Consider the following 16,085-nt stretch of genomic DNA (forward strand, 5'->3'; position numbering starts at 1 on the left):
GGTGGGGCAAAGAAGAGATTCAGAGCAGCACTGCAGAGAAGGACCTGGGGGTGTTGGTCTGTGAGAAACTGCACATGAGCCGGCTTCAGTGTGTGCTCGCAGCCCAGAAAACCAGCTGTGTGCTGGGCTGCATCAAGATGAGCGTGACCAGCAGGTCGAAGGAGGCGATCCTGCCCCTCTACTCTGCTCTTGTGAGACCTCACTTGGAGTATTGTGTGCAGTTCTGGTGTCTTCAACATAAGAAGGACATGGAACTGTTGGAACAAGTCCAGAGGAGGGCCACGAGGATGATCAGGGAGCTGGAGCAGCTATTGTATGAAGACAGGCTGAAGAATTTGGGGCTGTTCAGCCTGGAGAAGAGAAAGCTGCGTGGAGACCTCATAGCAGCCTTCCAGTATCTGCAGGGGGCTATAGGGATGCTGGGGGTGGACTCTTCATTAGGGACTGTAGTGACAGGACAAGGGGTAACAGGTTGAAACTTGAACAGGGGAAGCTTAGACTGGATATAAGGAAGAAATTCTTTACTGTGAGAGTGGTGAGGCACTGGAATGGGTTGCCAAGGGGAGTTGTGAATGCTCTGTCCTTGGCGGTGTTCAAGGCCAGGTTGGATGAGGCCTTGGGTGACATGGTTTAGTGTGAGGTGTCCCTGCCCATGGCAGGGGGGTTGGAACTAGATGATCTCAAGGTCCTTTCCAACCCTAACTATTCTATGATTCTATGAAAGTTCATCAATTGGTTTGAACTTAAATCTGTTTAACTAGAGCAAGAGGTGTATGCACTTTTTGCTTTTAAGGGACTTTTTTCTTGATTTTCTTGCTAAGCAGTAATGTGTCTCCTGAAATGGCGCAAGCTAAAATACGTATTTTCTTAAATATGTGTGATGATAACGCTAAAAAGTATTAGAAAAATAATAGCATCAATGACAGTTCATAGTCTTCAATATTTAATATTTCTTTCAAGAAAGACTGCAAGTTCAATATGTGGATGCAGTAGCAAAATGCTCACATGTCTTCCACTTCATCCCTCTGAACTCTGACTGTGCATACCAGTCTGCTGATTTGCTGGCACTGGTGCTCGTTTACTGTATTTCAAGCCATTGTAATTTGCTAAGATGGTAGAAAACTGTTTAAGTTGCCTTCCAGTTTATTGGGTTGAACTGATTCAGCATCCCTTAAGGGTGGGACAGGAAGTCGTGGTTGGAGGATTGAGTGAGTCCACAGCAGACCAATGCTGATCACCTTGAGTGCTGTAGAATCACAGCTAAAGAGAGTCAAGGATGTTGATATCAAAATTATGAAGATTTGCTCTCACTTTCAATTCTTGATCTCTTAAAAATAGAACATGTCCTTTTGTTCCAGAAACATGTCCTCCGTAATTAAGTTTAATTAAAAAGATGATAGTAAGCACTTCATCCTTTTTTTTTTTTTTTTTTTTTTCCCCCACCCAGTTGCTAGATGTGCTGGAACAATACTGTATGGCATCTGGGCTAGATTACCGAAGACTTGATGGAAATACAAAATCAGAAGATAGAATGAGAATTGTAAGAGAGTTCAACAGCATTCAAGAAATTAACATATGTCTTGTATCTACAATGTAAGAAAATTTAACTTGAAATTTGTTTCATTCCGCCTTCCTAATGTTTAGTAAATAAGTCACTCTGCATTTGTTTGATGACCTTGTGAAGGATTACTTTTCTGAGAAAGTGAATTGTTCTCATCTGTTAGTTGACATAGACTCACTGCTGTGCTCTGAAGCTTCCTATAATATTTGGAGGGTTCTTCCCTTCCCTTGTTCTCTGCTTAATGGATTTCTAAGATCTGAAGCAAATGAGTCTTCTGAATGCTAGTTTAAAATGGTTTTACTGATTTGTTTGTAATCTCAATCAAATGTGGAATCTGGCCACCAGCTTCTGTAAGACCTTCATGAGTTCATGAGTTCTTGTTCCTTGTCTCTGAAGACTGCAGGGAGTTAACTGCTTCCATAGCACGAGGAAAGACTCTATAGTTTGTGATTCTGTCAGTTGAATTAAGATATATAATCATAACCTTTTCAGTTCTCATCCATTAATTTACATGGGACTAAAAATGAAGGTCAGGTAAAGAGAGAAGGACTTTCTCCTCTTTGTTATGAGAGCTTGTGAATACAGAGACTGATGAGCTTTCTATACATGCTGGTGGTACTTGAGATGAGTCTTGATTCTGTTGGTTTTAGTGTTTCCCATCACTGAATAAATGGAAGAAACAACGATGGAATCCCAGTCAATATAACCAGTGCTTACTAAGCAAAACATAGGGGTGATACTTTGTGTAGTTTATCACAGATAACACAAAGTGATTTTTTTTCCTGCTTGATAGGCAGCAATGGAAGCAGGTTTAATATTTCCTTTGGAAATTTAATAATCATTTGGAAATCAAAGGGATTTATCCTAGTGCTACTCTACAAGAGATTAATTTTCCCTCTTACTCACATTTCAGGCAATTGGACTTTACAGCATTGTCCTGGTTTCGCTGTAACAGTTTATTTTTTTTCTCTTCCTCCAGTAGTAGCTGGCACTGTGCTGTGTTTTGGCTTCAGTTTGAGAATAGTCCTGATAACACACGGATGTTTTGTTGCTGCTCAGTAACTCTTAACCTGATTAAGATCTTCTTAGTCTCTCATGCTCTGCCAATAAGGAGGGGCACAATTAGCCAGGAGGAAGCAGAGACAGGACACCTGACCCAAACTAACCAAAGGGGTATTCCATACGACAGCACGTCATGCCCAGTATATAAACTGGGGGCAGTCACTCGAAAGGCCAGGTCACCACTAAAGTTGTGCTGGGTATCGGTTGGCAGGTGGTGACTATTGTATTGTACATCACTTGTGTTTATTGCTCTTTTTTGCCCCTTTCCCTTTTTAGTTTTATATTCTCTCCCCTTGTTATTTTCCTTATCATTATTATTGGTGGTAGTAGTAGTAGTAGTTGTAGCATTCGTATTTGTATTATACTTAAGTTACTGGACTGTTCTTATCTCAGCCCGTGGGGTTTACATTCTTTTGATTCTCCTCCTCATCCCAGCCAGGGAAACAGGAGGTGAGTAAGCATCTGTGTGGTGCTGAGTTACCCACAACATGTATGTTTTTTATTTCTCAACACATAGTAAATTGACAGAATTGGGTCGTATGCTTATGTCTGGTTTTGGCCAACTGTTCTGTGTAGTCAACCTGTATATGTTATGAAAGTCCCATTGCTTGGAGAACCAAATGTTGATTTTTGCTAAAATACACAGTCTTTTGGCTGTAGACTGAATTCTGCAAAGGGTGAATTCCCTGCACAGTGATCTTGAGTCTGCCATTATATTCCACTGGCATAGTCAACATACAACTTTAAAACAGGAACCACCAATCTATAAATTAGCCGTTTACAGAGCAGACAGTGGCAGTGATTTCACTGTTAAATTTACAATGTTCCTGGCTTATAATCCCCCCCCTTTTTTTTTTTAATACATGCAAAGCACTGTTTCTGCCTTCAGTTGGCTATGTACAGCCCATAGGCCTTTGGAAAACCTGATTTTGGTTGGTGAGTTTTCTGAGAAATGGAGCCTTAAGTAAAAAAAAGAAACCACAAACAAACAAAAAATCCCACGTGACCATATAGCAAGACCTCAAGTCTTGCAGTTAATGTTAGTATTAAACATAGTTATAGATATCCATAATACCTTTATTGATAGCTATGACTGATGTGGCTATATGGACAAATATATTTAATGGGTGTTGAGAGAAAATATGATTGATTTCTACAGAGCTTGTCAATTCTATCAAACCATTAGGTATAGATCATGAGCTGAGAGCAGCCCTGAGGAGAAGAACTTGCGAGTGTTGGTCGATGAGAAGCTCAACATGAGTTCCTCAATTGTGCGCTCGCAGCCCAGAAAGCTAACTGTATACTGGGCTGCATCAAAAGGAGCGTGACCAGCAGACTGAGGGAGGTAATTCTCCCTCTCCACTCTCCTCTCATGAGACCCCACTTGGAGTCCTGCATTCAGTTCTGGGGCCCCCAAAACAAGAGGGATGTGAACCTTCTCGGGCAAGCCCAGAGGAGGGCCATGAAGAAGACCAGAGATGCTGGCGCACCTCTCCTATGAAGACAGGCTGAGAGAGCTGGGCTTGTTCTGCCTGGAGAAAAGGCAGCTCCAGGAGATTTTATAGCAGCCTTTCAGTGCCTCAAGGGGGCCTACAGGAAATCTGGAGAGGGAGATTTTACAAGGGCATGTAGTGACAGGACAAGGGGGAATGGCTTTAAACTGACAGAGGGGAGATGTAGATTAGATATTAGGAAGATATTGGGAGTGTTGATTGATGAGAAGCTCAATATGAGTTCCTCAAATGTGCACTTGCAGCCCAGAAAGCTAACTGTATACTGGGCCGCATCAAAAGGAGCGTGACCAGCAGGTCAAGGGAGGTGATTCTCCCACTCTGCTCTCATGGCACCCCATTGGAGTGCTGCATTCAGTTCTTGGGCCCCCAAAAGAAGAAGGATGTGAACTTGTTGAAGCAAGTGCAGAGGAGAGCCAGGAAGATGAGCAGAGGGATGGAGCACCTCTCCTATTGAGACTTGCTGGGAGAGCTGGGCTTTTTCATTCTGGAGAAGTCTAAGGGAGACATTAGAGCACTCTTCCAGTAACTATAAGGTGCCTACATGAAATCTGGAGAGGGACTTTTTGCAAGGTCATGTAGTGAGAGGACAGGAGGAATGGCTTTAAGATGGCAGGGTAGATTTAGAATATGTATTAAGGAGAAGTTCTTTACTGTGTGGGTGGTGAAGCCCTGGCACAGGCTGCCCAGAGAAGTTGTGGCTGCCCCATCCTGGCAGTGTTCAAGGCCACGCTGGACAGGGCTTTGAGCAACCTGGTCTGGTGGGAGGTGTCCTTGCCAATGGCAGGGGGATTGGAACTGGATGATCTTTAAGGTCCCTTCCAACCCAGTCCATTCTATGATTAAAGACAGGCCCTTAATTAAAGTTACAAAGTGTTTCACTGGGTTTTCCGTGCTAGTCTTTCTCTGGAACATTGGGGTACTAAGCTGTCGGTGATGGGTTGTAAAACCAAGCCATTTATTTAACACAGTGTGCAGTTTTAAGTAAGATGATCTTTTCAAAGCTGTTGTTTGTATCAGAGCTGTTAGGGGACCTTTCACATAGGGCTTTTCATTGGAGTCATATTACAGTAATTTACATGGACCATCTTGCATTAATGACTAAGAGCTAGTTAAAATGGAAGATGTTATTTAGCGTGCACAAACTAACTACTGTATTCATTGTCTCCATGACGGATATAGCAGCCATTCTTTTTCCATTTTGGAGTATCTGCATTTTTGTGTCATACCTAAAAATAATGAAAGGCAAAATCTTTAAAAAGCTAAGTAGCCTATTTAGTTAATTTTTATAGGCAGTCTGTTTTACTTGTGCTAAGGCTTTGGACTGAGGTGTAATTCGTATTGCAGTTCCAAATGTTGCGATTTTTTAATTAAAAAGCATTGGAGAAACATGTTGACTTATGTTTCACTTTTGACTGCAGGGCTGGTTTGGTAAGATGAGAGGCTGAATTCTGTCTTCACTAAAAAGAAATACACCAAAATTCCAACATACAGTAAGGTATTCTGAAAAATACAAAGATTTTTATTCAGCATTTCAAACTTTGAGAACGCTTATCCTCCAGAAACCTCCGTTAATATTGGCAGGTTCCCACATCCTCTCTTTTTCCAGATTTAACTAACCCAACACGACACCACATCTGGAAGGAAGAGGCCACAACTGTATTTACATTGACAGGGATTCCGTGAAGACCAAACACTTGTGGGGTTCCATAAGCTTTTAGTTTCTGTCTCCATTCATTCTTATATCTGAAAATTTTAACTTTCCCTGTGCAAAGTATAATGTAATCTTCCAAAACTAGGTGCTTGATAAATTTAATGGGATTGACCTTTTCAATTTTGCAGTACCTCATCCAGAAAAAAACACACTTAAAAATTAGTGCTGCCTATGTCAATGTGAAGAATTGTTTTAATAGTTAAATTAATAATAGTATTTAGTATATGCTTGGATAGGACCTTGTCTCTTCCTGTAGGAATGTTGGTTGAGCCAGTTGAAAAGAATTATTATTTGCCTGATTTGCTGCTGAATGAAAAGTGATATTTTCCTTACTTTTATTCCTACAAAATAAAACATTCAGCTACGCATATGCCAAGTTCCAAGTAACTGACTGTTGTTAATTCTTAAAGATATGACATACCCTAGAGTGTGACCATTTTAGTAGAAGCTGCATGGCATTACTGCAAAACTATGTACTGGGATTAGAGGAAGTAAGGTTTAATGCAGACTCTTATTTAAGCTATAGTTTTCCTTCTTCTAGAATGTTTAACTGGCATGAAAGTGGTTATGAATTTCAGTAAAATTGTTGGGGGAGTTACCTGTTGTCCTGGGTTCAGCAGTAGCAGTCATTTTTTCTCCTTCTTAGTAGCTGGTGCAGTGCTGTGGTTTTGACTCTCGGCCTGGGAACAGCGCTGATAACACTGATGTTTTTAGTTACTGCTCAAATGTTTAGCCTGACCAAGGACTTTGTGAGTCTCATGCTCTGCCAGGGAGGAGGGGAAGCCGGGAGGAAGCAGGGACAGGACACCTGACCCAAACTAGCCAAAGAGGTATTCCATACCACAGCATGTCATGCCTGGGATGTAACTGGGAGTTACCAGGAAGGGCACGCTCTGCTCGGTCGGGCTCGTTTTCGGTGGGTGGTATCGTATTCTCTTCCTTGTTATTTCTCTTATCATTATTATTATTGGTGGTAGCAGTAGTGATTTGTGTTATACCTTAGTTACTGGACTGTTCTTATCTCAACCCGTGGGAGTTAAATTCTTTCGATTCTCCTCCGTACCCCTCTGGGAGAGGGGGCAGGGGGAGTAGAAACTGTGTGGCTGACTTGCCGACTGGCTTAAACCATGACACCTGTGTAAGGCTTAGTGAGTATAAAGTAGCAGTCAGGGTTTCTACTGTAGTAAAGTGATAGCAGCAGTTGGCTATGACAGCTAGTCATACAGTTTGTAATCTACTTCTTAAGAGAGAAGACTACATTTTATAGCAGTGGTTATTTGAGTACTTAGTGGTTATTAACACAATAGTAACACAAAGCTATACCCCACTATTTTCAGTATCTCTACTGTGGTCTTTTTATGTGGGGGAAAGGTATGTCAATGTGAAATTATTACACAGGGTGAGGGAGTGGAAGTTCTGTTTTTCTTACTGTCAAATAGTCCTATTTTTTCTTTTTCCTATCTTTAGGGCTGGTGGATTGGGTCTTAATTTTGTTGGTGCCAATGTTGTTATACTGTTTGATCCTACATGGAACCCAGCAAATGATCTTCAAGCTATTGACAGGTATATTCTCAAAATACAGAACTCAGTCCACATTGTATTCTTTTGCTTTGATTCTATAATCTGATTGTCCAACTAGAATTTTCCTCGGGGAAGAAATATTTAATCTGGTCTTGTTTGTCCACAAGATAGTAATAGATGTCCAGCTAAATTATTTTTTAGCATTGATATTTTAAACCCTGAATTTTATTTCTTATTTTCCATTTTATTTTTGTGGCACTGTTACATAGGGTCATAAAAAATCACAAACAAACAAACCACAACACAACACCATGCCTCTCCCCCCCCCCAAAGAAAAAAACAAGAAAAACAAAACCCAACAAACAACAAACCATAGCTCCTGTAACTTTTCATGATCTCTAGAATGTGTGTGTCTGTGTAGCTGGATGGCATTTCTCCTGTTTGTCAAGACAAAATGCATTGTAGTTGACCGTTGTTCAAGTGATGTTTTGAATTCCAGAATCCTTGAAAAAAAATTTATTCTCTTTTCCGCTTCACACTTGTGGAGATTAGTGTCTCTTCAGCACTCACTCCCATCTCTGATATTATGCCATTGGAGAATTTCCAGGAATCTGGATTTTTCTTTCAGGGCTTTTTGACCGTAAGATGCTTGCCTAGGAATTCAGGACAGACTTTTGAATAGCTGAAGTAAAAAGTACTGGAAGCCTTGTAAATTCAGTAGATACATATGTATTTTCATGAGCAGAAATAAAATTGTTTCTGTTATCCCTTCCAATTATGTAATTCCATCTTAAAAGTCTTTCTGACTTCTAAGAGAAATATCTGTTTCAGCAATGTGTATTGCTGAAAGGGTCTGCTTTTAAAGAATCTTTGTAAGATCACATTTCTATAAATTGGATCAGCCTCTGTTGAATTTTTGGAATATAATCTATTAGAAGTCTCAGAATTTACCATTTAGATAGAACACTGCCTGTTTATTAGCTGTTTTATGATGTTGTGACTTGCAAAGTAATTTATAAAGTTAAGAAAGGACAGACTGCCCCAAGTAATCCCGTGATCTAACTCCTATATAATGCAAATAGGAGAATACCTTATGCAAGAGCAAATGGAGGCATGGGATAGGGTGGTGAAAAAACACAACTGAGAAAACATATTGGAAGATGTGTTTTCAAGAGAGGTGGGAAATAGGCCTTGTGATACAAACTGAGGGGAAAGCTTTTTCAACTGGATAGGCCTTGGAAGGAATATTGGAAACTAAGGGTAAAGGGAAGGGTAATTAAATACTGAGGAAAATTTGGAAAAGTTAAAAAAGCAACTAACCTAACCTAAGCAAAAAACCCGAATAAACCCAACAAAAACAAACTAGCAAAAAACACAACCAACTCATAAATGATTTAGAGTACTAGTGTTTTATTGGAATGCTTTTATTTACTTATTTGTTACTCCTAAGAGTGCTTTCTCTTTTTAACCGATAAAAATGTTTTTTAATATGTCATTGTCCCTGCAGAGCTTACAGGATTGGCCAATACAAACCTGTTAAAGTGTTTAGATTGATATCCTTGGGAACTGTGGAGGAGCTCATGTACTTGCGACAAGTTTATAAACAGGTAAAGTTCAGAAACTATTTAAATTGGGATATCTTTGAAGCAGTTTCAGTGAATGAAAGCAAAGTTAGCCTATAGCAAAATTGTAGTTTACCTTGGTTTTATTATATATGCTATTACCCTAACTGATTAAGCAAAGATATAACTTTTAGTAATTGTTAAAGAATAAAACAATTATATTTGTATTTGAGTTTTTCTGTAACTTTGGACAGCTTAATTATACAATATACATTTATCAGGTTATACAGAAAACTTTAAGACTTGTAGAATATATCTTTGAGAGTTGTAGTTAGGATCTGCAGCAGTCTGATTTGGTTGGAGTCTGATTTTGTCCAACCCTCCAACGAAGGGCTGGAGAAAGACAAGCAAAAATCTTGCTGGTGCTATGGAAGAAAAGCAAGAAGACATTGCTGCTCTCCTGCCTTTAAAAACTTGCTTGTAAAAGAAGGGAAAATCAGCTTGTAGTTCTGCTGTTCCAAAGAGAAGAAGAGATGTTGCTTGCCACAATACTGAACCTGGAACACTTGCTGTTTCTAAATTCTGCTAGTTACGTTGATAAGTTTAGACACCTAAGACTGGGAAAACCAGAAGTTTGAGGAACACAGAATCTAGCAACTGTTTCCTAATGAGATCAGAATAATAGCTTGGTTAATAGCTAGTCTTCAAACTGGTGACCTGTCACTAGTTGGGTCCCACAGGGCTCGATGTTGGTCCCAAGACTGCTTAATACCTTCATAAGTGATCTGGAAGATGGGATGAAGTGTACCCTGATTAACTTTGCTGATGATGCCAAACTGAGTCATGAAATGGACACTTTGAAAGGGGGAGCTGGTCTGCAGGAGGATGCGGATAGGCTGGAAGGGTGAGCAAACAAGAACCATATGAAGTTCAACAAGGAAAAGTGAAAGGTCTTGCACCTGGCTAAACACAGTCCAAGAGTGCAGCACAGGCTGGGATCTACCCAGCTGTGGAACAGCTCTGAAAAGAGACTAGAGGGTCCTGTTGGAGAACAAGCTCAGTATGAGTGAACAGTGTACAGCTGCAGCAAAGAAGGCCAACCAGATGCTGGGTTACATCAACAATGACATTGCCAGCAGAGATGCGGAAGTCATTATCTTACTCTTCCACTTGCTTGTCAGTTCGGTTTTGATCTCTGCCTTACAAAAATGACATGGACAGGCTGGAATGGGTCCAGAGAAGGGCTGCGAGGATTATCAGAGGATTGGGAAGCTTGCTGTGTGAGGAAAGGCTGAGAGAGCTGGGCTTGTTCAGACTTGAGAAAAGAAGGCTTAGGGGAGACTTTATCACCATATTCCAGTATTTAAGACATGGTTGGACAGGGTGCTGGGACATCTTGCTAGACCTTGCTTTTGCCAAGGTGATCCTTGAGGTCCCTCGCAACCAGGTATTCTGTGATTCTACAATACTAATTTAGTTTTCAAACGCATCAGGAGCAGGAATTGCAGTGCTCTATGGATGTTACTTTAGCTAGGTCCAAAGGAGCGTTCATTGCCAAAAAAACTAGTTGATTTATTCTTTATATCCACATTCATGGAAAAGCTTAGAGAGCATCCTGTTTCAAAGTTTGTCATGCAAAGTACTCAGGAAGATTCACTTCAACAGCAAATATCAGTAGGTGAGATCTCAGGCTAACAAAATGAGCAATAGCAGTTTGCCACCAGCTGTATTCACTAAAATCCTGGAAGAGAGTCATGCTTCACAGAGCTCTTTGCAGTTGGTAATCTTGTAGATAAAGAAGACCTGGATATTGTCTGTTTGGTTTTCCAAAAGGCATCTAGAAAACTTGTTGAAAGGCTCATGTGGTTGGTTTGGTTTTGTGGGGGCTTTTTTTTTCTTTTTTTTTTCCCCAAATTGACTTGTGGTTTTCAAGTTGAATAGGAAGCAATAAACAGAATAAATCTTGAATTTTAATTTTTTTAGTCTACACTTGAATTGCATTACCTGCTATTGACACGAGCACAGTTAGGAAGTTTTCAGTCAGTTTTGACGCAAATGCGTTTTTCTGCTATTGAAAGTTCAGAAACCAAGAGTACTTGTGGACACATGGCTTTTGGTGAACTATACAAATGCGCTCTCAGAGAGCTAAATGTTGTCATGTGTGCTTTTCAGAAATTAATTTATGTGAAAAGGCTTTATCATGTTTGTAGTGTATTCTTACCAAGGGATCTATTTGACTTTAAAATTGCTAAATTCTTTTTTAATTTGTGATGTTTGATTGTCTGATGTAGTCATTTGTGATCGAATAATCTGATGTAAATAAAATTGAAATGCAATATGATAGAAACCCAGGTAAGTTATATATGTATCCTAAAGTATACTTTTGTAAATAATATGAGCAATTCAAGAAAGATGTAAACTGTGCTTGGCTAAAGTTAAACTAGAATTTGACTGTACAGTTACTGGCCTATATAATTTCAGGGATATGCTGTCCAGGAAAATGCTTGTTCAGTGCTAGAAGTAGTAGAACTGAAGAACTACCAACTACTTAGAGACTGTTACAAAAATATTACAAGTCTTGTATCCATAAAACCATGGTTTTGATGTTCTTCAATTTAAAGTCAAATAGGCCACTTATCTTACGTATTGAAAATTTACAGTCATTGAAATGAAGCTAAACCTGCCTGACTGCAAAAATGTGTTAGTTCTGCCTGACAAACAATTTACTTGTTTTTACTTCTTACCTAGAAGATTTAAGTCACTTCAGTCTACTTAGAGTGCATGATAATTAAAATATTCAGAGATCATTGGGAGTAATCTTGTGGCCTTATTTAGTCGTTACCAAGTAAGCATACAATGCAAAGGACTATGGAAAAGTTAATAAAAATTTAGCACTGATGAAAGATGAGCAGTCAAGGTACAGGGAAGTGTCAGTAGTCTGTACGGTAGATGTCTGATGTCAGACAACAATGAAGTAAAAGACTTGAAGTATTCTTATTTTTTTTTTTTTATTCAGTAAAACCAAGCAGGTTCATATTATAACACAATCTGTTATACCGACATCTGCCAGGAAAATCAAAACAAAATATCCTCCCTTAGGAATTTTTGCCTGCTCCAGCTAAAGCTGTGTATATAATGTGGATGCCAGGAAATTCTGATGAGTAGTTGGAGCAAACACTTCTGAAATCTCTTATGTTGTTCTGTTTTAGCAACTTCACTGTGCGGTGGTTGGAAGTGAAAATGCCAAGCGGTATTTTGAGGCAGTGCAAGGATCAAAGGAACATCAAGGAGAGCTTTTTGGGATCCATAACCTTTTCAAACTTAGGACTCATGGGTCCTGTCTTACCAAAGACATCCTGGAGGTGTGAAGACTTTACCCTTTTACTTTTGGATACTAGCTTTACATTTTTGCTTTCCTCATGAGATATTTTGTTACAATTTTAAATGGAAACACTTTATGAAGCTGAATGGTGAAATATAAACAGTACCTGTCTAGGAGTTTATTAAATGAAACAGGCATGCTAATTTCTGACTCTGATGTAGACCAGCTAAATTTCCTTAAATCAAACAAAAAACTGGAAAAAGTTCTGATTATAGTGTTCTAAAGTTTGCCAATATATTTCTTTACCTAGTAAAAATGCCATAACTTATTGTTGTAATACTTACACATATTGTTAACACAGGTACCTTTTATTCATCAGTAGATCAGTGACCATATAAGCCAGAATTCTGATTATAGGAATATTTTTTTATGATCACAGTAACCTTTATATAGTACATTTCGAGGTGTCAAAAACTATCTAATAACATGTATTTTAGAATGCTGTATTTAAAAACGTTACAGGGTGGAAGTAAATAACTGAGGCTTCATGCTTTAATTTCTTAGTTACTCTGAAAAAAAAAAAGTCTTTTTGGTCCAATTCCACAGTGTATAGTACAAACTGATCTTAAGTATATGCAGTATCCAGTATGTTTGCTGCAGCTAACTTGCATCTTGGAGTTTATTGCAGCTTTATTCTAGGTTTCTTTCCCTCTGTTGTGTTATTTTGCCTTTGCTAGGAGGGGGCTTGGGAATGTAGTACAGTAATGCAGAAGTAGCATAGCCAAAAGAGTAACTTTGGAGATACTAAGCTCAAAACTTCTCTAAATTAAATTAACCCATGGCATGTAATTTGAGCATTGAAGCAGATATTCTGCTTTAGGAAAAAAAGTTTAAAATTATTAAAATAGTGTGTAAATCAAATCCTCCAAATTTATGCAGTGTGTTGCTTTTACTGCAGGATATGCATTAGATCAAAGAGCAGTAAGTGTATTGCCAAAATACAAGCCTGGTCTTTGCTGATTGTGTTTCTGGTGCTTAGACCTCTGTAAAAAGAAAGAAAAACTGGGCTTGCCTTTGCTAATTTGAACAGTTAAAAATTTTATTGCAAACATTCTTGACTGTTCTAGAGGGAAGGACGGGTAGAGGCGGGAGTCATAACAGCAACTACGTGGCTAAAGGAAGAGACTTCTCCATGCAACTCAGAAAAGGTGAGGACTATGAACCAGAGCATGGTAGTCCCTCTGGTTCCTGACACTATAGTAGCAATTACAGACAGTATGTAATTAGACTGATAATACTCTTACCTCAGATTGAATTTGCTATCTTTTATTGTTTGCTTGCACCTGGTTTCATGTATTGTAAAGTATTAGATAATATCATGCTCTCATTCTGTATTTAAAGTGGAATATTCTGAACATCTGGTAATGTGGTATTCTATGACCTTTACAACACTTGGATATCATATCCTCAGTCTGAAATTTTTACTAATATGCTGTTATTACATTACATTACATATTGTTTACAGAAACAGAATCATAGAATGGATTGGGTTGAAAGGGACCTTAGAATCATAGAATAGTTAGGACTGGGAAGGACCTTAAGATCATCTAGTTCCAACCCCCCTGCCATGGGCAGGGACACCTCACACTAAACCATGTCACCCAAGGCTCTGTCCAACCTGTCCTTGAACACCGCCAAGGATGGAGCATTCACAACCTTCCTGGGCAACCCATTCCAGTGCCTCACCACCCTTACGGTAAAGAACTTCTTCCTCACATCCAGTCTAAGCTTCCCCTGTTCAAGTTTCAACCCATTACCCCTTGTCCTGTCATTATATTCCCTGATGAATAGTCCATCCCCAGCATCCTTGTAGGCCCCCTGCAGATACTGGAAGGCTGCTATGAGGTCTCCACGCAGCCTTCTCTTCTCCAGGCTGAACAGTCCCAACTTTCTCAGCCTGTCTTCATACAATAGCTGCTCCAGTCCCTTGATCATCCTCGTGGCCCTCCTCTGGACTTGTTCCAACAGTTCCATGTCCTTTTTATGTTGAGGACACCAGAACTGCACACAATACTCCAAGTGAGGTCTCACAAGAGCAGAGTAGAGGGGCAGGATCACCTCCTTCGACCTGCTGGTCATGCTCTTCTTGATGCAGCCCAGGATACGGCTGGCTTTCTGGGCTGCGAGTGCACACTGATGCTGGCTCATGTTCATTTTCTCATCGACCAACACCCCAAAGTCCTCTGCAGGGCTGCTCTGAATCTCTTCTCTGCCCAACCTGTAGCCATGCCTGGGATTGCTCTGACCCAGGTGTAGAACCTCGCACTTGGCATAGTTAAACTTCATAAGGTTGGCATCAGCCACCTTAGAAGTGTATTAAGGTCCCTCTGGATGGCATCCCTTCCCTCCAGCATATCAACTGAACCACACAGCTTGGTGTCATCGGTAAACTTGCTGAGGGCGCACTCAATCCCACTGTCCATGTCACCGACAAAGATGTTGAACTCAAGACCAGTCCTAACGCTGATCTGTGAGGGACACCACTCGTTACTGGTCTCCAGCTGGACATTGAGCCATTGACCACGACTCTTTGCGTGAGGCCATCCAGCCAGTTCTTTATCCACCGAGTGGTCCACCCATCAAATTGATGTCTCTCCAATTTAGAGACAAGGATGTCATGTGGGACAGTATCGAACGCTTTGCACAAGTCCAGGTAGATGACATCAACTGCTCTGCCCCTGTCCATCAATTCCATAGCCCCCTCACAGAAGGCCACCAAATTGGTCAGGCAGGATTTCCCCTTAGTGAAGCCATGCTGGCTGTCACCAACCACCTCCTTGTTTTTCATGTGCCTTAGCATGCCTTCCAGGAGAATCTGCTCCAAGATTTTGCCAGGCACAGAGGTGAGACTGACTGGTCTGTAATTCCCTGGGTCATCCATTTTCCCCTTCTTGAAAATGGGGGTTATATTTCCCTTTTTCCAGTCATTGGGAACTTCACCTGACTGCCATGATTTTTCAAATATGATGGCCAGTGGCTTAGCAACTTCATTCGCCAGCTCCTTCAGGACCTGCGGATGGATTTCGTCAGGTCCCATGGACTTGTGTACGTTCAGGGTTTTCAGATGGTCTTGAACCAGATCCTCTCCTACAGTGGGCCTAGGGTCTTCATTCCTACAGTCCCTGCGTCCAGCTTCCAAGACTTGGGTGGTGTGGTCAGAGCCTTTTCCAGTGAAGACCAAGGCAAAGAAGTCATTAAGAACCTCAGCTTTCTCCAAATCCAGGGTAGCCAGTTCTCCTGATAGCTTCTGGAGAGGGCCCATGTTGTCCCTAGTCTGCCTTTTATTTGCAGTGTATCTATAGAATCCCTGCTTGTTATGTTTCACATCCCTAACCAAGTTTAATTCTAACTGGGCCTTAGCTTTCCTAACCCAGTCCCTAGCTTCCCAGACAACATCCTTGTATTCTTCCCAGGCCGCCTGTCCTTGCTTCCACCTTTTATAAGCCTCTTTTTTCCTCTGAATTTTCCTGAGCATCTCCTTATCCATCCAAGGAGGTTTCCTGGTCCTCCTGCTGCACTTCCTTCTAGTTGGGATGCAACACTCCTGAGCTTGTAGTAGGAGATCCTTTAATACCAACCAACAGTCTTGGACCGCCCTGCCCTCTAGGGCTGTATCCCATGGAACCTTACTAAGCAGGTTCCTGAAGAGGCCAAAGTCTGCTCTCTTGAAGTCCAGTCCAGCTTGCTGTACGCTCTTCCTACTGTCCTGAGGATATCGAATTTGACCATCTCATGATCGCTGCATCCAAGACTGCCCTGGAGCATCACATTT

At 40.6% G+C, this 16,085-nt stretch overlaps 1 protein-coding gene across 1 annotated transcript in view; it reads left to right on the plus strand.

Annotated features, from left to right (window-relative positions):
* LOC308231575 (DNA excision repair protein ERCC-6-like 2) overlaps nucleotides 1–12,299 on the plus strand; it is a gene marked incomplete at its 3' end in the record, with an annotated part of 34,351 nt that extends 22,052 nt beyond the window's left edge. Inside the window, exons 12-15 of the mRNA XM_080637169.1 lie at nucleotides 1,448–1,593; nucleotides 7,316–7,411; nucleotides 8,877–8,976; nucleotides 12,141–12,299. Coding sequence (XP_080493295.1) covers nucleotides 1,448–1,593; nucleotides 7,316–7,411; nucleotides 8,877–8,976; nucleotides 12,141–12,299 — 501 coding nt within the window. The remainder of the gene's footprint in view (nucleotides 1–1,447; nucleotides 1,594–7,315; nucleotides 7,412–8,876; nucleotides 8,977–12,140) is intronic.
* Between the last annotated feature and the right edge of the window lie 3,786 nt (nucleotides 12,300–16,085).

The sequence above is a fragment of the Psittacula echo genome, assembly GCF_963264785.1.
Source record: "Psittacula echo genome assembly, chromosome: Z".
In the NCBI taxonomy this organism is placed as follows: domain Eukaryota; kingdom Metazoa; phylum Chordata; class Aves; order Psittaciformes; family Psittacidae; genus Psittacula; species Psittacula echo.